Raw genomic sequence first — 24527 nt, forward strand, 5'->3', positions numbered from 1 at the left:
TTTTTAAATCTTGGTTTCGCCTCTGCATCACAAGTAAAAACCATAGCTCCGAAAATGGAACTCGACGCTTGGTTCTCCAAGCAAAAGGAAGCCGAAGAAAGAGATTTCCGACATCGAAGAACAGAATATCTTTACATAGACAAGTAGATGTCCGTATGTACATATATATAAATTTTAACTAGACAAAATTTCTTTACATCAACTAAATTAAATTGCAAGGACTAAGGAACTAAAATAGTTCTTTACACAATAACAAAACTGCAAATCAGAACCTTTCTTATTCGTCTACATTATTATTATATTCTGCTGCAGGCTGATAAATGATGATTCATCCAAACTGCAATGGAGACCATGCCAGATCAACAGCCGTGTCGTTGTCATCTATCATTTCCATACGCTTTATCCTCTCCATGCCTTCATGTGAAGTGTTCATAAATCCATGTGTCACTTCAGGGTATACATGTAGATACGGAGTACATAATAAGCTTAAAGTTCAGTATCAAGATGCCACTATGAAATCAGCTCGTTTTCATGTACGATAAACTATATCCTAGAGGTGTCAACACGGGCGGGGCAGATAGATCAAGGGCTGTCATTAGTACAGGTCAAAATGGACCAAGTCAAGTTGGGTTACCTTTCTTTGACAACGTTCATAAATAGTTGATGAGTTAATTATCATTAGGAAAACAATATTATTGATATGACAATTTGAATATTTGAATGGAACAAATTAAGTTGCGTGTGTTGTACATAGACATTAGGTGACTTCCAGCCCGTTTGACATGTTCTTCCTAATTCATGCCTTAATATCTGAAAGTTAATCAACATTATCAAGTTATGCAAAATGTTCTTGTATAGGTACTTTTGTGTTTGCAGGTTCCGCAAGTTCTGCAGGAGGAATTACAAAAGACACTACAACAGTATCAATACCCGGGACTAAAACAGAACATGCAATTGCATGGGCTCCACCCATGCAATAACCAGTCACACCAACCTATATGTACATCAATACATTAACAAAAAAGGTTAAAATAGTTAACCATAAATGATAATACAATTATTTTAGAAAGACATGTTATACCTTTTGTGAGCCATTGTCCTTGAGCCAGTTAACTGAAGACGGAATATCATTTACAGCAGCTGGCCAGTCAAGACCATCCATCAAATGTTGTGCTTCTGCTGCATCAAGACCAACTTTTCCTTGGGCACAAACTGATATCACAAAAATATAGGCTTATAATAACAAATGAGAAATTAAAAAAAAAAAAAAAAAAAATCAAAATTTAACTTCAATACTAATGCTAACATGAATGAATGAATGAATAAAGGTTAATAGTTTACCCAGGAATATGTGCTTTGTAGCCAGGTTCAATTTTAATGATCCCACACTTGTATAACGCATTTTCGGAAGTGTGCAAACCATATATTTTAGATTTGTTATTGCCTCAAAAGTACCTGCCAAAACTTAAAGCTCCATATGAATCCGAGCGCAGCACACTATATATATTTGAAGCTTGTTTTTATCTAACTCAATAACATCTCAACTTGAATGAGCTCAGTATAACCAAGCAAGTCATACAGCTAGCCAACTAGCCTATAGAAATTGTCATCTATTCATCTCTATCAAATTCGACAGTTTCATTCATCTCTATTGAAATGGTCATCTTGTTATAGTTATAGATACTACAGTCATTTATGCATAACATATAAACATTTACATAAACTTGATTAATTAGCTACTAAACAACTGATAAACATGTATAGAACATGGTGTGTTTAAATAGATAACAAGACGTAGAAAAAAAACTAAAAGTGTCATCTCTTTGAATTTGAATCTTTTTGATCTCTGAAGTAGCCAGAAGAAATGAAACAACATATTTAAATATTCCTAACAGCTAACATTTTTCAACCCAGTCTACATCAATTACATCTGAAGATGAACTATTTACATACATGATCTTTGTATTTGCCACCAAAATTTAATCTTTGTGAATGGGGTTATCTATAACTTGGTCATCATCTTGATTGGGAATATCTTCTTTTTTTGAGTCTTCTATGTAATCAGAAATCGCATCCACTAGTGTTGAAAGATTCGCTTCAGAACCTACAGAAGGTTCATCTGATCTTGAATCCTCATTTATCATGTTCGAATTTACAAACTGATTATCAATGTCATCTTGAGAGGAGGATATAGCAGTAGTTTCGATATCCTCATTTTGAGTCATAGAGTTATAAGTCGCAATTTCTGCATCATCAGCAGTTTTTTTATCCTCATTCTGCAACCTTGAGTTGACAGATTGATGTTTTATATCATCTCTGGGTGAATTATTGCTGCTCAACTTAGAAGGTAGAGCAGCAGTATTAGAATCCTCATAATCTGTATCTGACTTTTCTTGCTGTATTATGGGACTTTTAGAACGGGACCTTCTAGAATCTTTATTCTGTGTTATGGGACTAACAGACTGGATTTTATCTTCATCTCCAGATGAATAATCCCTGATCAAATTAGATGATACTGCATCATTATAAACAGATTCTTCATTTTGAGTAGTAAATTTCATAGAAGGAACTGTTGCATCATTAGCAGATGAAGAATCAGCTCTCAAATCAGAGGATGCATAAGGTGTTTTAGAATCCACATTTTGATGCATAGAAGGAACATGCTGACTTTTTGCTTCATCTTCGGACGAATCATCTCGTCTAAAACTGGAGGACGCGTCACCAGTGGTTTTAAATTCATCGTTTTGTTTCCTGAAATTCATGGCTTCATCTCCAGACGAAGAATCTCGTCTCAAATCATAAGAAATGGTAGCAGCAGCTTTCGAATCCTCATTCCGTTCCCGAAAACTGACAGCTTCATCTCCAGATGAAGAATCTCGTCTAACGGTAGTAGTTTTAGAATCCTGGTTCTCTTTAATAGCTTCATCTTCGGAATAAGGATCCATTCTCACATCTTCGGATATGAGAATACTAGTTTTAGAATCCTCATTAGGTTTCCTGAAATCCACAACTTCATCTTCAGATGAAGAATCGCGTTTAAAATCAGACGAGAGGGTAGCAGCAGTTATAAAAGCCTCATTTGATGTCCCGACAGCTTCGTCTCCAGAAGACGAATCCTGTACGGCAGTAGTAGTTTTAGAATCCTCATTAGGTTTTGTGAAAATCGCCTTTTCATCATCAGACGAAGAATCCCGTCTCAAATTAGAGGATATGGCGGTAGTAGTTTCCTTATTATGTTCCATGGGATTCAAAGCTTCATCCCCGGACGAGGAATCTCGTCTCAAATCAGAGGATATAGCAGCAATATTTTTAGAATCCTGATTCGGTTTCATGATATTTACAACTTCATCTTCAGATGAAGAACCCTGTCTGAAATCAGAGGAGACGGTATCAGCAGTTTTAGAAACCTCATTCTGTACCCGAAAATTGACAGCTTCATCATCAGACGAAGAATCTCGACTCAAATTAGAGGACATGGCAGTCGTAACTTTATCGTCCTTAATTTGTTTCATTAAATCCACAGCTTCATCTCCAGTCGAAGAATCCCGTCTCAAATCAGAGGATATGGCAGTATCAGTTTCCTTATTCGGCTCCATGGAATTCAAAGCTTCATCTTCGGACGAGGAATCACGTCTCAAATTAGAGGATACAGCAGCAATAGTTTTAGATTCCATATTCTGTTTCACATTTTTAACTTCATCTTCAGAAGAAGAATCCTGTCTCAAATAAGAGGAGACGGTTGCAACAGTATTATAATCCTCATTCTGTACCCGAATATTGACAGCTTCATCTTCAGAAGAAGATTCTCGTCTCAAATCAGAAGAGACGGTATCAGCAATTTTAGAATCCTCATTCTGTACCCGAAAATTGACATTTTCATCATCAGATGAAGAATCCTGTCTCAAATTAGAGGATATGGCAGTAGTGACTTTATGGTTTTCATCTCCAGACGAAGAATCCCGTCTCAAATCAGAAGAAATGGTAACAGCAGTTTTAGAATCTTCATTTTGTACCCGAAAGTTGACAGCTTCATCATCAGATGAAGAATCCCGTCTCAAATTAGAGGATATTGCAGTAGTGACCTTATGGTCTTCATCTCCAGACGAAGAATCCCGTCTTAAATCAGAAGAAATAGTAGCAGCAGTTTTAAAATCCTCATTTTGTACCCGAAAGTTGACATTTTCTTCATCAGACGAAGAATCCCGTCTCAAATTAGAGGATATTGCAGTAGTGACTTTACGCTCTTCATCTTCAGATGAAGAATCCCGTCTCAATTCAGAAGAAATGGTAGCAGCAGTTTTAGAATCGTCATTTTCTACCTGAAAATTGACATTTTCATCATCAGACGAAGAATCCCGTTTCAAATTAGAGGATATGGCAGTAGTGACTTTACGGTCTTCATCTGCAGACGAAGAATCCCGTCTCAAATCAGATGAAATGGTAGCAGCAGTTTTAGAATCGTCATTTTGTACACGAAAATTGTCAGCTTCATCATCAGACGAAGAATCCCGTCTCAAATTGGATATTGCAGAAGTGACTTTATGGTCTTCATCTCCAGACGAAGAATCCCGTCTCAAATTAGAGGATATTGCAGAAGTGACTTTATGGTCTTCATCTCCAGACGAAGAATCCCGTCTCAAATTAGAGGATATGGCAGTAGTGACTTTATGGTCTTCATCTCCAGACGAAGAATCCTGTCTTAAATCAGAAGAAATGGTAGCAGCAGTATTAGAAACCTCATTCCGTACATTGACAGCTTCATCATCAGATGAAGAATCCCGTTTCGAATTAGAGGATAAGGCAGTAGTGACTTTATGGTCTTCATCTCCAGACGAAGAATCCCGTCTTAAATCAGAAGAAATGGTTGCAGCAGTATTAGAATCATCATTCTGTAACCGAAAATTGACAGCTTCATCATCAGACGAAGAATCCCGTCTCAAATGAGAAGAAATGGTAGCAGCAGTTTCAGAAACCTCATTAGGTTTTTCAAGATTTGCAGCTTCATCCCCAGATGAAGAATCCCGTCTTAAATCAATGGATACTGTAGCAGTGGTAGTTTCAGAATCTTCATTCTGTGATCTGACATTCACAGTTTCATCTCCAGACGAAGAATCTCGTCTCAAAACAGATGATACATCACCAAGTTTAGAATGCTCACTCTGTAACTCAGAATCGAAAGACTGAACTTCTTTATCATCTCCTAATGAAGAGTCCATAATCAGATCAGATTTTGAATCCTCAGTTTGTATCAATTGAGGTTCAGATGAATCAGGGGATATGGGAGCAGTCTCGTGAGATGAATCATTCTGAAAAAGACCAAGATTATCTTCATCTCTGAATGATTCAGTCTGATCATCTGTACCATTAACAGACTGTTCTTCAGATGCATCAGAGTCACTTCCTATTTGTGAACCTGTAAACACGTTTTCCCATCCGAATCTACCAAGATCCAAAGAATCGCAATGCTCTAACGTTTTATTGGCAAAACCATTTGCAGGTTTCTCAGTTTCACCCTGCCATTTAATCTTCACATCTAAAAGCTCGGCCAAAGTTATTCCTTCTTCCACAGGAGTCCCACTTTTATTCTTACTAATTTCTTCAAAAAAATTCCCAGTTATCGCCTGACAGTATAATAAATTATTAATTCATCATTGTCCAAAATAACTTCATATTTAATACAAAATTGTACACATAAAAAAGAAAAAAGTAAAAATAGATGTAAGTTCTGGCCCGTAATCTGATAGATGATTAACCCGTATAAAAATCAGTAAGGAGATGAGAAGTACTAAGTTTATCTTCCTCAAAACATATGTTCACAATGTACCACTTAAGTCATTAAGCTTGTAAACGTGTTACTGTATATTATTTTGATGGACTGAACACATTTAACATGTTCATTGACTTAAGTTTTACGAAACAAATGATTGCATTCGAAAGTATATTTGTGATAGAATATAGTTATTTCATACAATTATCCCTATGTTCAACACGAAAGCATACACGCGAAAAAAAAGACCTACTAAAATGATCCCCTACATTGTAATATAAAGTACCATATCATACGATTCGAACAAAATCTCAATCGCTAAGTTACAAATAGTAACATAACCATTCAGTTCAAAGCATACACGCGAAAAAAAAGACCTACTAAAATGATCCCCTACATTGTAATATAAAGTACCATATCATACGATTCGAACAAAATCTCAATCGCTAAGTTACAAATAGTAACGTAACCATTCAGTTCATAGCATAGCCACACAAACAAAATCACTGCACCAAAATTCAAAATGCCCCAAAATTGAACACTTCAATTAACGAACTAAACCCTAGCTCCAGAACTTGCATTTATAAAAATCATAATACTATAATAGAAAGTTACATCCATTTACATACATGTATGCACATAATCAATGAAATCATTATATAGAAAACTAACCGAATCATTTAAATCCAAGGATTGAAGCAAACAACGATAACTATTGGTGGATTTAAATATAATAGGTTCAGGAGGTATGTCATTAGCCTGACATTGACCACAGTACATGCAAATCAGTGAGTGTGATCCACGTAATAGGTTTAATTTGCAATTACTACATTTCATACATTGAGATGATGATGAGGATGATGATGATGCTAATGTATCTATAGATGTTTGTACGGATGGAAGTGATTTTTTAAGGTTTTGTTTATAAGAAGATGAAATTCCGGCGTCTTTTCGAAATTTGATTCGAGATTGTTTGATTAGATCCGATGGTACTTCGAATGACATTTTATGTAATTTGATTGAGGAATCACCGTCGCGGGTTGGAGCTCCGGTGATAATTGTCTGTCGCCGGTGGTGGTGGTGGTGGTGGTGACGGTGGTGGTTAGTGTCCGTTTGATTTCAATCTAATTTTTATTTTAAGAGTAACAGTTTGTTAATTTATCAGCTTGTTTAGTTACGGAGATGATGCATTTTTTTTATAAAAAAAAATAATAATAAATAATACACTAATAATTTTTTGGAATGACATTTCATTAAAATTAAAGGACCATGAAGAATATAACCAACATAAGAGCGATTACGTAGGTTTATTTAGTCAAGTTGCCCAGTTAGAGACAAACTTTAGATTGTAACCAAGAAAAAAGCAGAACGTCCAATAGCAGCATTAAACAAGTTAGCTCATTTACTGTTGGAAGACACGAAAATACAACCGTACATACACCATAGCCCCCAAAGAGTGCCGACGATGTGTGTGATGACCCGAAAAATTTCGACTAATTTAAACCAATTCTCTATATGATTTATTATTTTGGCACGTTAAACAAAGTCTGTTAGATTGAGTCTCAAAATTTTAGAACTGTTTCATATATACAATTACCTTTGACTACTCTCAACGATTCATGAACAATTATATGTATGTATATATATATATATATATGTACAAGTAAAAACGACTTTCCTACAGTAAAACCCTAGTTGCTACAGTAAAAATTACTTTGCTACCGTAAAACACTATTTGCTACAGTAAAACACTATTTGCTACAGTGAAACCGTATTTTGCTACAGTGCTACCGTATGAACTTAACGGGTAGGTAATACCCTAGAAATAATTATAAAATGCTAATAAGAAGAAAAGGCTTTTATAATAATCGGTTCATATTATTAATATGCTACGATTAACTATTGACAACTCATTTTACCTATAATATTCTATATGATTAAATTATATCTGTTGTGTTTATTGAAGAAACATGTCTCAAATGTCGGATGCTGAGTTTGAGCAACTAGTCGAGAAACGTGTGAATGAAAGAATTGCTGCAGCCGAGGCAGCAAAAGCAACAGCCGAAGCAGCAGCCAAAGCAGCAGCCGTAAACACAAACTCACGAAACGGATGCTCATACAAAACTTTTCAAGGATGCAAACCACAGACGTTTAGTGGAACCGAAGGACCAGTCGGTTTAACCCGATGGTTTGAAAAGATGGAGTCCGTTTTCAAAATCAGTAATTGTGCGAACGAAGACAAGTCAAAGTATGCTTCGTGTACGTTGCAAGACGGTGCACTTACTTGGTGGAACAATTATGCTAAAGCAGAAGGAATAGATACGGCATATGATATCTCTTGGGAAGAACTGAAAAAGATGCTAATCGAGGAGTACTGTCCTCGAAACGAGATCAAAAAAATGGAATCTGAGTTACGTAATCTGAAGGTTATCGGCGCGAATCTCAATAACTATGAAAAGCGTTTCATGGAACTAGCCTTGTTGTGTCCCGAATTGGTGCCAAACGAGAAACGAAAGATAGAAATGTATATTGACGGTTTATCGATCAATATCAAAGGAAATGTTACATCGTCCAAACCAAATACGATGCAGGAAGCCATGACAATGGCACACCAACTCATGGACCAGATCACAGAGAGTTCGATTAAGGCACCAATTACCGAAGTCAAGACAACTGAAGGAAAGAGGAAATGGGAAGACTATAAGGGCAAAAGTACTCACCTGAAGAAACAAGAAACTTTTAAAGGTAAACAAGATGGGGCAACTGCAAGTCCAAACTATAAGGGACCTCATCCGTTCTGCAAAAGGTGTTACACACATCATGCAGGCTATTGCCAAGTGGTCTGTGATAAGTGCAACAAGAAAGGACATGTGGCGAAAGATTGTTATGCCACCGTTTCTGAAGTAAAGACAAAATTGACCGATGTCAAGAAATGTTATGGATGCGGGAAGTCTGGTCACTTTATAAATCAATGCCCTGATAAGGAGAAGAACAAAGAACCCGCACGTGGGAGGGCATTTAATGTTAGTGCCAGTAAAGCACGTGAGGATCCTAATCTTGTCACGGGTACGTTTACCGTTAATAATCAACTAGCTTCTATTATGTTTGATACGGGTGCTGATAGAAGTTATATGTGTAAAGACTTTAGTTTTAAACTAAAATGTGCATCATTACCTCTAGACGATAAATATACTATTGAATTAGCTAATGGTAAACTGATAAAAGCCGATAAAATTTTTCATGGTTGCGAAATGAATCTCGTTGGTGAAACCTTCAAAATTGATTTGATACCCGTAGAATTAGGAAGTTTTGATGTAATCGTTGGCATGGACTGGATGTCCAAAACAAGAGCGGAAGTTGTTTGCGCTGAGAAAGCAATCCGCATCCCTCGTAAGGATGAAACGTCATTAATGATTTATGGGGAGAAGAACAACTCAAAACTGAACTTTATCAGCTGTATGAAGGCCCAGAAACTTATAAGAAAAGGTTGTTATGCTATTATGGCACACGTAAAGAAGATCGATACTGAAGAAAGAAGCATTGATGACATGCCGGTTGTAAGAGAATATCCCGGAGTATTTCCAGAAGAATTACCGGGGCTACCTCCACACAGATGTGTAGAATTCCAGATTGATCTCATACCAGGAGCTGCACCTGTAGCCCGATCTCCATATAGACTTGCACCTTCAGAAATGCAAGAATTACAAGACCAGTTGCAAGAATTATCGGACCGTGGATTTATTCGTCCCAGTTTTTCACCTTGGGGTGCTCCTATTCTGTTCGTCAAGAAGAAGGATGGATCTATGAGAATGTGCATAGATTACCGAGAATTAAATAAATTAACGATCAAGAATCGGTACCCATTACCGAGGATTGATGATTTGTTTGATCAATTGCAAGGATCAAGTGTTTATTCTAAGATTGATCTACGCTCCGGATATCATCAGCTGAGAGTGAAGGAAGAAGATGTTCCTAAAACAGCGTTCAGAACCCGTTACGGTCACTATGAATTTTTAGTCATGCCTTTTGGATTGACTAATGCTCCAGCAGTATTCATGGATCTAATGAATCGCATCTGTAGACCGTATTTAGACAAATTTGTCATTGTTTTTATCGACGACATATTGATTTACTCGAAGAACAAGGAAGAACATGAGCAACACTTAAGACTGGTACTAGAGATACTCAAGAAAGAAGAATTGTACGCCAAATTTTCGAAGTGTGATTTCTGGTTACAAGAAGTACAATTTTTGGGCCATGTTGTCAGTAAACATGAAATTAAAGTTGACCCCGCCAAGATCGAAGCCATTAGTAAATGGGAAACACCAAAGACTCCAACACAAATCCGCTAATTCTTAGGTCTTGCTGGTTACTACCGAAGATTCATTCAAGATTTCTCTAGAATCGCCAAACCCTTAACTGCATTGACTCAAAAGGGAAAGAAGTATGATTGGTCCACGGAACAGGAATCCTCATTCCAGTTATTAAAGAAGAAGTTAACGTCTGCACCCATTTTGTCATTACCGGAAGGAAATGATGATTTCGTGATCTATTGTGACGCTTCGCGCCAAGGTTTAGGATGTGTATTAATGCAACGCACAAAAGTTATCGCATATGCCTCACGACAACTAAAAATTCATGAAAAGAACTATACGACGCACGATTTGGAACTTGGAGCAGTAGTTTTTGCACTCAAAATATGGAGACACTATCTATATGGCACCAAGTGTACAATGTACACCGACCATAAGAGTCTTCAGCATATTTTTGATCAAAAACAACTCAATATGAGGCAACGTCGTTGGGTAGAGTTGTTAAACGATTACGATTGTGAAATCCGTTACCACCCCGGAAAAGCTAATGTTGTAGCTGATGCCCTAAGTCGAAAAGAAAGAGTAAAACCTCTTAGGGTCCGAGCTTTGAATATTACAATTCGTACTGATCTCACAAAGCAAATTCAAGCAGCACAGTTAGAAACTTTAAAAGAAGAAAACGAAAAAGGTGAAATGAGCAAAGGGTTAGAAAAACAACTTGAAGTAAAAGCCGATGGAACCCTGTATTTTGCTGGTAGGATATGGGTACCAAGACATGGCTGGTGGCCTAATATGAAGACAGAAATTGCTACTTATGTAAGCAAATGTTTGACGTGTGCAAAGGTTAAAGCTGAGCACCAAAAGCCGTCAGGATTACTGCAACAACCAGAAATTCCGCAGTGGAAATGGGAAAGAATAACCATGGATTTCATTACGAAATTGCCAAGGACTGCAAGTAGTCATGATACTATTTGGGTGATAGTTGATCGTCTAACTAAATCAGCTCACTTCCTACCAATAAAGGAGACAGACAGTATGGAGAAAATAGCACGCCTATATTTGAAGGAAGTAGTTTCCAGGCATGGTGTACCCATCTCCATCATATCTGATCGCGACACCCGATTCACATCACATTTTTGGCAATCATTACAAAAAGCATTGGGAACTCGATTAGATATGAGCACCGCTTATCACCCACAGACAGATGGTCAAAGTGAAAGAACAATACAAACATTGGAAGACATGTTACGGGCATGCGTGATTGACTTTGGAACCAGTTGGGATCGACACTTACCGTTGGCAGAATTTTCATACAATAACAGCTATCATACGAGCATCAACGCAGCACCATTTGAAGCACTTTACGGTAGAAAGTGCAGATCTCCTATCTGTTGGAGTGAAGTAGGAGAAAGACAACTTACTGGACCAGAAATTATTCACGAAACCACCGAAAAGATCATTCAAATACAACAGCGATTGAAAACGGCCATGAGTCGCCAAAAGAGTTATGCTGATGTAAGAAGAAAACCGCTAGAATTTCAAGTGGGCGACAAAGTCATGTTGAAAGTGTCACCCTGGAAAGGCGTTGTACGATTCGGTAAACGAGGAAAGCTAAGTCCTAGGTACGTAGGACCCTTTGAAATCACCGAAAGAATTGGAGCAGTTGCTTATCGATTAAAGCTACCGCAAGAACTTAGTAGTGTTCACGACACATTTCACGTGTCAAATTTGAAGAAATGTTTAGCTGAAGAGGATGTCGTAATTCCTCTTGACGAAATACGAATTAATGATAAACTCCATTTTGTCGAAGAACCTGTTGAAATCATGGACCGTGAGGTCAAACAATTAAAACAAAGTAAAATACCGATAGTTAGAGTTCGTTGGAATGCAAGACGAGGACCCGAGTTTACTTGGGAACGTGAAGATCAAATGAAGCAAAAGTATCCACATTTGTTCACTGATATCGCTCATGAAACAGGTACTACTCAAAATTTCAGGACGAAATTTTCTTTAACGGGGAGGTACTGTGATGACCCGAAAAATTTCGACTAATTTAAACCAATTCTCTATATGATTTATTATTTTGGCACGTTAAACAAAGTCTGTTAGATTGAGTCTCAAAATTTTAGAACTGTTTCATATATACAATTACCTTTGACTACTCTCAACGATTCATGAACAATTATATGTATGTATATATATATATATATGTACAAGTAAAAACGACTTTCCTACAGTAAAACCCTAGTTGCTACAGTAAAAATTACTTTGCTACCGTAAAACACTATTTGCTACAGTAACACACTATTTGCTACAGTGAAACCGTATTTTGCTACAGTGAACACTATTTGCTACAGTAAAACACTATTTGCTACAGTGAAAACCGTATTTTGCTACAGTGATTTGCTACAGTAAACACTATTTGCTACAATAAAACACTATTTGCTACAGTGAACACTATTTGCTACAGTAAACACTATTTAATGTCGATGAACTAGCAAACAAAAACGAAAAAGGCGGCCATGCGATCGCATGGCAAAAACACTGAAAACTCATGCGATCGCATGAGCTACAGTAAATCGAAAAGTAATATAAATACGCAGTTTGTTCGACGAAGTTTTTCACATTAACTCTCAATATTTATATTTATATTATAATTATAATTATAATTTTAAATTTAAGTTTAATAATAATAAGGTATATACGAGGGTGTTTTTAATTCGGGTTTCAAACCGCTTTAAGCTAAGGAAATATTAGGTATTATTCGGGGTATTGTTCTTGAATCCAAGGCCAACCATACAGTCGTCTACCATCATTACGTCTACGCAATTTGCCTACAATATTGAATCGCAATATTGAACTGTGAGTTTATAGTCTCCCTTTTTAAATACTTTAAATATTTTTGGGCTGAGAATACATGCAATTTATTTTAAACGCGATAAGACACAAGTACATACTAAATTCTACACTGAGTTAAACCGAAAATCTCTTAGCTTTGGTAACTAGTAGCTGCCAGTACATAGGATATGGACTGGTGGGCGCGAATAATTGTATATGGATCCATAGGGCTTGACATCCCCGTCCGAGCTAGAGCGCTAGCCTTTTAACAGACGTATGTTATTTGAGTTTAAGACACGTTGGTTTGCGTGTATTAAAACGAATGGGGTAATTATCACTATAGCGTTAAGTTTAGTTACCAGGGTGCTCTGTTACGTAGAATCTATTGATAAACTTTTGATGAAATCTTGTGGTCTATCTTTATATATGTTTATGACTCGAGCAATTAAACCTATAACTCACCAACATTCGTGTTGACTTTTTAGCATGTTTTATTCTCAGGTCCTTAGAATGCTTCCGCTGTGATGTGCTTGTTGCCTGCATGGAGTCTCTCATGCTTTGTACAAAGTTTATTGCATTCAAAATAAAACTGCGTTGTGTAATAAATAATTGGACTGTGATGTCAACCTGTAAATTAAAGACTTATGTATTTCGGGGTTTTGCTTATACCTAAGCACTTGCCCACATGTTTATAACTTTCTATGTTTAGAAAGTCACTTATTTTAATGAATGCAATATTTTATCAAAACGTATCATATAGAGGTCAAAACCTCACTGTGGAATCAATGATTAACGTGCCGCGTCAATAGCGATTTTGACGGGTCGTTACAATGTGGCAAAAGGTGTAGATTGGCGGGAACACCCTGATCCCGGGTGCCTTTGGCACCAGCCATTGTCCACCCCACAAGGAATAGCTCCGTCAACTCCCCTATCCTGGAACCCCAACCACGTGGCAGATTGACCCCCGAAGGAATCGAACCTGCGTCTGTATGTGGCAAACTTCGACGATAATGCACTAAGTCTATGAAACCGAACTCGATTGCCTTGCAGCGAGTTGATCCAAGAGAATAAATCCTTGGTCGTAAGAATTTTAGGCCAAGAAACACCCGTCCTATCTTTAATTTGCAATTATAGTTTAGAAACGGTATTGTAAAATAAAAACATATGATGTCGCTCTTCCACCCCAACACTACATGTAAACTCTTATAACAAGAAACTTTCAAGAAACTTCCATCGGAAAATAAAAGAACGTAAAGAATCATATACAACTAAACAAATGGAAAAGCTCGTGACTAGAAAGCCTAACTAAAACGAACTAAAAGCAAGTGCTTTCTAAACATGTAGCCGGACAAAAAAACGAACTCACAACAACTACACAAACACCACCATAAACAAAACACGCAAGACATGTATCAAATAGAAGGATGACAAAACCAACATCTAAATAAGCTTAAACATAAACAACAACGAAAGCCCCACTAAAAAACGGTCAAACATCACAAAAGAACCATCAAACATCACATACCTATAACATATTCAAAATACATACATACCTATTATATATTCTTTTCACCTATTGTATGCAGGAAATGTTAATTATATTATATCTTATATTTAAAAGACATAGTACAAATGAATAGTAACCTCACAAGTTTCACAAATCACCCAACTCTTTTACTTACTTACATTTTAGCCCCAAAAAAATATATAATCCTTAACTTTATGATTTTTTTCAAACTCATCCCAAACTTTTAACATTTTATACTTTAACCATTAAACTTCTCATTAATTATAAATCGACTACGTACTTTACATACTACCTAATAGACAAAAACGATTAATAGTCAGCAGGGGTGCTTTCGTTCTTTCACTTTTTTCCCCATTTTCCACCTTTTTTTAAAAAAAGCCCCCATAGTTTGTTCAAATATTAAAATCGACCCCCAAACAGGGGGTAAAGTGTCAAATACTCATTTTCATAAAAAAAAATTTAAAAAAACTACACCCAAATATTCAACGGGCCATATATTCTCGCTCGCACCGAGTTAAATTTTTCTGACACCATCGTTAAACTCGAAACAATTTTAGGAGCACACTGTCACTAACTATACGCAAATCATGCGCTTTTTAAAAAACGCTAAATGTTTGAGGTACTTTTCATACACGTCGATTTTGCGTTAAATTTTTAAAAGTCGACAATTCCATAGTGAAACGCGGAGATGTACATATATTGTTAAATTAAAATAACATTTAAATCTTTCACGGATTATACCTTTTAGTTCGACTCGAGTTGCGCTTCAACAATATCATCGTTAGCCACGAAATAATTTTACAAACTAAACGCAATATAATACATTAAAAACCGAACCCCGACGTGAAGCGAGAGTTAGAACAGTAGTTGATTATCTAAATTTGATAATTTGTAAATAAGGAAAAATAGACACAACCTACCACATGAAATGCCACATAGTCTCACGCCTTTTTTCTCACGCACTTTAAATACAGTCTAAATGTCAAATATGCAAAGAGTGATCTCCAATAACTAGTACCACATCTCCCTATCAATCCAAACACACGCGGTTTAACCATCTTCATTGAAAAAACTCAAACAGTACATTATATTATCATCACTCATCATTCATGATTCATCAATCAATCTGAATCAATTTCAATCAATTTTTGAACATATATTAAGATCTTAATACTCTGTGCGAGTGAGAAAGAGAGATAAAACAAATAAACAAAAGATGGCAGTGAACAACAGAAGCGGATCTTGCAATGGGGCAATGGTGAAGATGATAATATTGTTTTTAGGAGTATCATTGGTTGGTTATTTAGTGGGTCCCTCTTTGTATTGGCATCTTCTTGAAGCTTTAGCCCCCTCATCATCATCATCTTCATCATCTTCCTGCCCTACCTGCAACTGTCACTGTGATTCCCTCTCATTGCCTCAAGGTGCAAGTTTTGAACTTTTTGCTTTTTAACAATTTGGGCGTTAATTTCAGCATCTGGGTATTATTAATTAGATCCCTGCATCCTTTGATTTGTTATATAGATTAGGAAACGTGAATTGATTATAGCAATTTTGGCACTTTTTTCTTTTTGACATCCGAACTCAAACCTCTGTAGGTAAACCTCAAAATTACTACAGTAATATTTAACACACTGGGTATTGATTTTGATCCTGGGTTTCTTTGATTTGTTAATGATTTGAAATCTTGAATCACTTATTGCAATTCAGACACTCTTTTTTTTTACTCATTTGATCTCAAATTTCTTTGGGTAAAGTTGAAATCTTGTACATTATTTTCTTTTTATCAACATAGACATAGATATAGATATTGATTTCGTTAGTGTTTAGCATGTGGGTGTCACTCTCATTTTCTTAAGTTTGTTTTAAAAATCAAGAATCTCGGTTTTGATTATTCTCATTTAGACATGTTTTTAAGTAAATAGATCTTAAACTCTTTATTTTTCATACCAAAACTTGGTAAGAAACTTGTTTCTGCGTTTTATCGTATTAGAGAACTGAAGTTAGAATCGAAGCACGACTTTTATTTGATATTTATGGGATTATTCATGAATTGCGTAAGTCTGATAATTGGTCTGTTTCTTGCAGGACTTAGCAAAAACAGCTCCTTCACAGGTTAGTATTACATTCATATATCATTTTGGATTCCCTTCCTCTTTCAATATTCAAATATGAATATGGATATTGTTATATTCGATCTGGCAAAACATTCGATCATGATTATCATTCAACATATGAATATAATATGTTTGTGCTGTAAATTTAATTGTTTGTGTGGAATTGGTTTACTTGTACGGACTGATAATAGGATACTCCTGTTGTTCGTTCCTAATAAGTGAGTTGGTTTTGTTGGACGTTTAATTTGTCACTTTTATGCTATGTTAAATTGGTATATACATATCTATAATATTAATTTTATCTGCATTTATAATAGAAATGCTTCAAAATTTAGATTTTCTTGCTTTGGTCAGTTAGCAATTGTTTACAAGCATCTTTAAAGATCTTTTTAAGTGCTGAAATTTTCTTAATCAGATTGTGTAAAGAATGATCCAGAAGTGAATGGAGACACTGAAAAAAACTTTGCAGACCTTCTTTCAGAGGAACTGAAACTTCGTGAAACTGAAGCTGTAGATAGTCAGCAGCGTGCTGACACGGCGTTACTTGAGGCCAAGAAGCTGACATCACAATATCAGAAAGAGGCAGACAAATGCAATTCAGGAATGGAAAGTTGTGAAGAAGCTCGTGAAAAAGCCGAAGCTGCTTTAGTATTACAAAAGAAAGAAACTTCGATGTGGGAAACAAGGGCTCGACAACAAGGCTGGAAAGAAGTTGGTGTTAAGGATCATGTGCAGTCTCAAGGAGGCATTGAGGCCTATTGATATGTTGCAGTTTATTTTACTGCCTAAAATTAGGCGTGGTGTAGTTGCATAGTGATGATATAAGCTCGTAATTGAGCTTTTAAATAGTAGCTTGAATCTAATTTTTTTATTTGTCACGAATGCAAAACTTGATAGGTATACTACAAGAAATGGAAGTTAACAAAATGTTTTTTTTGGGTCTTTTAGTGTTTGATATGGAGGCTATATGACATGTCAAAATCAGTGTAAACTTTCTTCTATGTCTGTACTATGTACCACAGATTATTACAGTAGCATCTTAATTACTATAAATCAAATAGCTTTCTTTTGTGTAGTGATGTTTTTATTTACTTTATCCGCTTGATTGTTAACATTAATATATAAGGTGTGTTTGACAACGAACTTACTCGAAATTTTGTATAAGTTCAAGCTTGTACAATTATTTGGAATACAAGTTTAAGGCCTTGTTAATATATATACTTCGTACCAAGTAAAAGCGATATATTTTAAGGCGTTGTTGCTATAGTGGTAGCTACGCTTTGTTTCAATTTCTTTTGTGAAACGTTTTTATAACTGACCTAAAATGGTCTAATATTGTGATTTCGAAATAATGTGACGTTTAATGCACACCTCTTGAGGAAGGGCGGTAATTTTAATTGTATTCGTTCTTTTCGTTTTGGTTACATTATAGGGGTCAAAGAGTTCATTGTTGGAATTCTTCCCTCAAAATCATTGTAATCTCTTATAGCATCTTGCTAGAAAGTTTATTTTTATAAAATTGTTGTTAAAAAAAGGAAACTACCAAGGAAAGTGTTGTGACTTGTAAGCGCAACATATCACATATGGTTTAGATAAGCCATAGCTAATAAGTTGAGCGTTAAAAAAAGGACACTACTATGGAAAGTGATGCGACTTGTAAGCATAACATACAGTTTAGATAAACTAAAGCTAATAAGTTGAGGATGTATGCTGCAAATGGCCGCATACAAAAGAAAAATACAAAAGGAAACTAATACTGAATATGTATCTTCTTCATTGAACTGATCATTCCTACAACGATATATATGACTAGGAGACCCCACACTATGATTAGATTGAAAAGTTTATGTACTAAAGGTTTGATGAACATAATAATTGATTGACAGTCAGAATCCTATGGAAGATGAATGCTGAGGTCATCAAGGTCAGGAGAGCCCTGTATACTTAGTCCATGTTCATTAGCCAGATGAAGTAAACAGATGAAACACAGGTGTGGCGATATGTCATCGATAGAAGCAGCAGCAGGTCTATTCACATCGGTTTTGAAGGATGCCAATGTGTTCTTAAAAGAAAGAGTTTCTTCCTGCAACATATCATCGACAGTAACTAAATATTATCTCAAACGGGTCCAAATGGGTCGATCTAAGCAATAAGCATTATTAATTTATTCACGAATGGAATAGTTTTTGCAAAATCCAACCCGATTGACCGGTGCATACTTTAAAAGTACTTTGTGACACAAAGCCCATTTTGACCTCATGAGTAATGACCCTTACCCGACCCACTCATTTTGCCACTCTATTAAGTTAAGTTCTCTATTAACATGAACATGAAAAAAGAATTTACATGTGTCGATTTCTGTATTTCTTGCATAGATGACCAAAGAGTCTCTTTCAGTATGTGAACATCAACTTGTTTGGATTTTCGGTCATACCTGACTTCAATCTTTTCTACCTGTGTACATACATTCATGAAAAGCAAAGCATCAGGAAAATATACATTTTTCCAGTCACAACTATCGAATCAAAATCTGAACATGGTCAAAACTATATCATTATTTGTTTCCTGGTCCAAATCATACAGGAACAAATTAGAATCACAATAAACAAACCTGACGGGGTTGAAAGACAAGTGTACTAGAATCCTCAACATCACTATAAGCATTTCCATCATCATATTGATCACCTGGCCCACAATCATCATCATCCCATTGGGATGGAAAAGCTCCATTCGTTTCCTCTTGATCAAGTTCATCTGATAACAAAATGTAATCAACTAATCACACTAATAGTAAACTACAGATATACTTGTATCTATATTTTGTCTACACTCTATGCCTGTAACAGGTCTCAAACTACACAGAAATCTATACATCTAAATGCATCAGGTGAGAAGATCATTAATCTATACATAAAACTTATTACAAGTTAAACATTCAAACACAATTTTGCTTTAAAAGTATGGTTACAAGCTAAGAACCTATGATGTGAAGTAACTACATAAAGAATACACTCATGAACAGTAATAAATATAATTATATAACCACATCTTAAAAATATATAACAATGACAATGATTCGGATAGAAGAAATAAATTCACCTGAATGCCTCCTTCCTCTTTTTCCAAGAAACTAAATATAAAACAAGAACCATTAATCCAACATGGAGTGATATATTGTATACATATACACTAGAGGTGGCATGGGTAAGACAAAACAATTTTTGCCCATGTTTAAAAGTTTCATATACACAGTGTGACAAAATAAGACAAAAAATCATATAATAAAAAAATAACTTTTTAGTATGAGTTATGGGGCTTAATGCTCGAAAAATACACTTTGGGCAACTCTAGATCTATCTGATCAAATTTCCCTCTCAATCTTTTATACCCAGTTTGACCCAGTACAAATAAAAACATAAGATTCATTTTTTAAATAAAATTGGTCAAACTGCCACCTATAATCTAAAGTATCCATCTTTAAAAGCTTTTAAACGTACCATAACATTCGGTAAAAGAAAAAGCTTGACAAGATCCATCGGCTGGTAGTGAACATCTTCTGGAAGTGTTGTGTTACAACGCTCCCTATTTTCAGGCAGAAGCAGAGATTTGAGATTTTTAGGAGGAGCAAAGATATCAGCCATGTCATCATCTAATGCTTTTGTAAACTCTATATCAACTTCAACTTGTTTCTTGATCCTTGTTTTTTTGGGTGACATTTGTGATCGATCTTCATTGGCATGATCTTCTGGACCTACAAAACGTATTACACATAGTTTCTTCAATCTATTATTTTCTAAGAAAATCAAATTTGTTAAACATTCAAAAATCTAGTAATTAATTTTGCAAAGAATGATTTAACTTGTTACAATTACCTTTACTCTTATGAAACTTCCAATGGTCAGGACCAGCCCATGCATTTTGTGTCGTAGATAAACCCCTTTTTAGGAACATGAAGTCATCAAAGCTTACAAATCTTTTATCCGCATCAAGATCATTTGAAACATATTCATCGTTTTCCTGCATATGATACACATGTCAAATGGGTATATTAGAGGTAAACACTACATATAGATACATAGCTGATCCTAAACGAGACCTAACCCTGATGAACCTTCCATATATACAGTATTTTTTTTTATTTTTTATTTTATTTTTATTTTTTTAAGTATATTCCAATAGACAAATGCACTTCTCTGAAATACAAATTTTGTTCCTACTGAATTCAACCTCCAAACCAAGCACGTGGGTCAAAAGTCACCAAAAGTGTAAAGTAAACTGCTATAAACTTCCTTTTTATATAAATAAAACTTCCTGAATCATGTATTTAAGAAACTTGGACTATCATTGAGATTGAAACATTAATGTAATAATATGTGAAATTCTTTTTGGGTCAAGCTGACTTATTCCTGCCCATTACAACCGAAAACATAATCACCAATTTCGCTCCAACCCACAATAACCCATTACGTGCCCCCACCCAGTTTGCTACCTCTACTAAAAGCTTTCGCGAGAATAATAATTAAGCACCTCATGGTAAATGGGGATAGAAGGTTCTGCTCTATCATCAGGGCCATCATAAGTCGGACCGTTTTCATGGTCATCGACTGAATCCCTTGCTCCAGAGGCATCATCTTGATAACATTCGAAGTCATTGTTGTCATAAGCTTCATAATCATACTCAGTTTCTGCAGAATTTCGGGTAAAAGATAACACATCTGGTGATACTCTACTGTTTTCATCATACATGTTGATTATGTCTTTGAGACTTGGTGTGATTTCGTTGATCTTTAATATGTTAATCGACATTTCCTTCATGGAATCTACACATGAATGAAACAATAAATGGATCAGAAAAGGGTTAACTCCAAGAAACAACAACCTAATATGCTCATATATTGTTTATAGCAATAGCAATGAGCTTTGAGATTGCTCATAACAGCAACCTACTAGCATTTTTTATCACATTTATAGTACACAGAAGATGACATTAACTTATTATTATTGTTACTATAACAAGAAAGAACAAACCTTTGACATAAGAAATATCAATCGTTTCAGCTACATTACTTTGGACAGAACAAGACATGCATTTGCCAGGAACTTCAAGTGAATCAAAAAGCACTCGACAACCACCATAGACTCCAAGATTATTCAGCAGCAGACCTTTTGCACCACCTTCATCAAACTGGGCAGATGTTTGATGATAGAGAGGATCCACAGCAAACGCAACTACAAGACAAATATATTTTCTGAGAACATGTAACAGAAAAAAGGAAAATAATGGATATAATCAAGTCCCTTACCATCAAACTTCTTCACATTAAGAGATTCAAATGATGGTTCCAGAGTTGAAAGAGGAGATAACTGCATAAATATGATTCATTAGTCGAGTCCAAGTATTCAGACATGAAAACTAGAGATGGGAAGTTCGATTCATGAATGGGTCATTTTAGGTTACATATTATCTCAAATCGGTCAAAGCAGTCAAAAGTTGCCCAAAGGGTACTTTTATACTGTATGGACTCTTATATCACTTCATAAAGAAAGGGTAGAGTATCATTGTGATATATATATCCTTTGTAATAGTATTTCCCTTTGAAAAACCAACAGGTACACTATAATTATAACACAAATATTCAAAATTGATTCGTCGGTCAACACGGGCAATTCCATTCCATTTCGACCTCACTAAAAATGCACAAATTACAACCCCCCCCCCCCCCCCCCCCCCCCCCCCCCCCCCCCCCGGGTCACCTCTAATTCAAATAACACCATAGATAAGATGGTAGGAGACCTTTCGTTGCTGATCTTTCTTCACAGTTTGTTTCACTTGATCACTGTCAGCATTGCCTTCATCTACGCTGTCTGATTAATACAATTAAGTCATAATTTTAGTGAAGGTTCCATAACTAATAGAACAAAAAAACGGTATTATAATATTTATAAGCAATCATATGCAGGAAGATAATGCACTTTAAACTTACAAAAGCAGCTACATGCAATACAAGGAGTCAGAAACTAAAATCTAAATAGATGAGTAAGTAATATAGATCTTATTGATTGAAAGGATAACTGAAATGTAATAGAACTAACCTTGTTCCACGTCTAGTCCCACTCGATTAATCGCTCCAAGGACCTTATACGCCTCCGCATGGACAGAATCTACCCTCATCGAGTATATTTTAACTCCAGCTTCAAGAGTGCAACTTGCCTGCACTCGAATAAGTGCAACATAATGTTCATGAGGTGCCTCTAAAAATAGGTTTAAAGTCAAATCAAGTTTCAATAACTAGTTAACACATAAGAAAATTCATATCCAAAATTGAGCCAACAAGTTCAAACCTGTTCCTAGTCAAACAACTAATCGTACATCTAAAGAAATCATTTATAATTCATAGTAATCAAATAACCAAATGCAATGCTATTACGAGACCATGTAACCAACCTAATGCAGTCCATTGCACGTCCAAAGCAACATTCCAGAACCTTTTGAAATAATGCTACCCCTTAAACGCATAGCTTTATGCCTTGGTTCACAACATTTTTATATTTTTTTTTAATATTAATAAACTAATATGGTTTCCAAATAACAAAGGAACTCCTTGAGTCACACTTTGAGGGACTTTTAAGCAAGCATCTCAGTTTTGTATGTTTCCAATATTAGTCCTAGTTGAAACAACAAAACTTCAAGGTTACACATTTACAGTGAGTGATATTCAATAATCACTTGAAAGGGATACACACAACAGAGCTAACAGCTAAGCTTTTTGTCACCAAACAGTATAAGCAAAGATGAGTTAATGGCACTTAAGATGTATAGATAGAGATTATGAAAAAAAAATCCTACATTGACGGAAATTCCAAAATATTGTTTAAGCTTATAGCAGTTTTGACACAATATGCTTAAAAGACAATAGCATCTTTACTGAAAATAGATTAGGATGGTGAAACTTTCATACTTGTTTAGGTATATAAGTAAAGCTTCGTACAACGACAAACTTCCAAAAAACCGCACCTAATGTGTGTAAAAATAAGTTCACCAACTCGAAAAGCCGTTAATAATGACAGGTAAAGTTCTTACTTCTTAGAAATACTTCCATATCAATACAAAAAAATGAGACTATCACTAGTTACAATATCCTTTTACCGAAAAACGAAATAATGACTTCAAGGAATTAAGGTTAAAGCTATTATTATAACATAACAAGATATACATACAACTTCAATAAATACACAACATAAATCACAAATTCAACATAGCTTTTATACCTTCTGGAAATTAGTCTCGACATCATTGACTTCTTCAACTTTAATAATTTCACAAATATGATCAAGCAAATTCAGCTCCCAAGTATTCTTCTGATTGATTTTCTGCAGTCACCAATATATACTTACAAATTATACAATAATATATCAAAATTTAAACATAATAATAACGATAACCTACAAAAAAAGAGCACCACTCACATTTTCACTAGCTAATTTGATACAGTTCTTAAGCAACTCCATAATCTGCTCTCGATCTAAACTTTTGTCCTTACGATTAGAATCAGCAGCAGCGTTATTGACAGTAACCGCTTTCCGGCGAATAAAAGCTGCGCGTGCTGCACGCGCTTGAGCACGTTCAAGTTCATCATTGTTTGAACCGAGAACAAACGTGTTGATCGGAGATAAGACTGAGGGTCTTTGTTTCTGTGGTTGTGTTGGATTAGGGCTTAGGGTTTCAGCCATTGTTGAAAACTGAAACACTTCGGCTTAACTTCAACTCTGTGGTCAAATACGTCTATTCAGGGTTTCAATTTCAATGTTGTTGTGATTTAGTGGTGAATTAAGGATCAGAAGCATTGATTGAACAATTTTGGGGGTTTTCCCTTTTGTTCTTTCGTTTCCCTCGCGTAATTTGAATTTTAGGGAGGAATTATCGGGTGTACATGACGTGTATGGAAGTTCATGGACTTGCCGGT

At 35.6% G+C, this 24527-nt stretch overlaps 2 protein-coding genes across 2 annotated transcripts; one reads left to right on the forward strand and one right to left on the reverse strand.

Annotated features, from left to right (window-relative positions):
- Positions 1–15408: 15408 nt before the first annotated feature.
- LOC139890984 (uncharacterized) lies at positions 15409–17604 on the forward strand. Its single transcript, XM_071873920.1, has 3 exons — positions 15409–15870; positions 16535–16561; positions 16979–17604. Exons 1-3 carry the CDS (start codon positions 15663–15665, stop codon positions 17323–17325), a joined length of 582 nt encoding a protein of 193 aa, XP_071730021.1. The 5' UTR covers positions 15409–15662; the 3' UTR covers positions 17326–17604.
- Positions 17605–18337: 733 nt separating this feature from the next.
- On the reverse strand, positions 18338–24349 carry LOC139890986 (condensin complex subunit 2-like). Its single transcript, XM_071873921.1, has 13 exons — positions 24031–24349; positions 23833–23934; positions 22657–22774; positions 22358–22428; positions 21867–21927; positions 21592–21792; positions 21091–21383; positions 20436–20580; positions 20061–20314; positions 19663–19693; positions 19175–19317; positions 18910–19017; positions 18338–18646 (listed from the first exon to the last, which is right to left on the reverse strand). The coding sequence occupies exons 1-13, from the start codon at positions 24292–24294 to the stop codon at positions 18458–18460; spliced, it is 1980 nt and encodes a 659-aa protein (XP_071730022.1). The 5' UTR covers positions 24295–24349; the 3' UTR covers positions 18338–18457.
- Positions 24350–24527: the final 178 nt, after the last annotated feature.

Source organism: Rutidosis leptorrhynchoides, chromosome 2 (genome assembly GCF_046630445.1).
Source record: "Rutidosis leptorrhynchoides isolate AG116_Rl617_1_P2 chromosome 2, CSIRO_AGI_Rlap_v1, whole genome shotgun sequence".
Classification (NCBI taxonomy): Eukaryota; Viridiplantae; Streptophyta; class Magnoliopsida; order Asterales; family Asteraceae; genus Rutidosis; species Rutidosis leptorrhynchoides.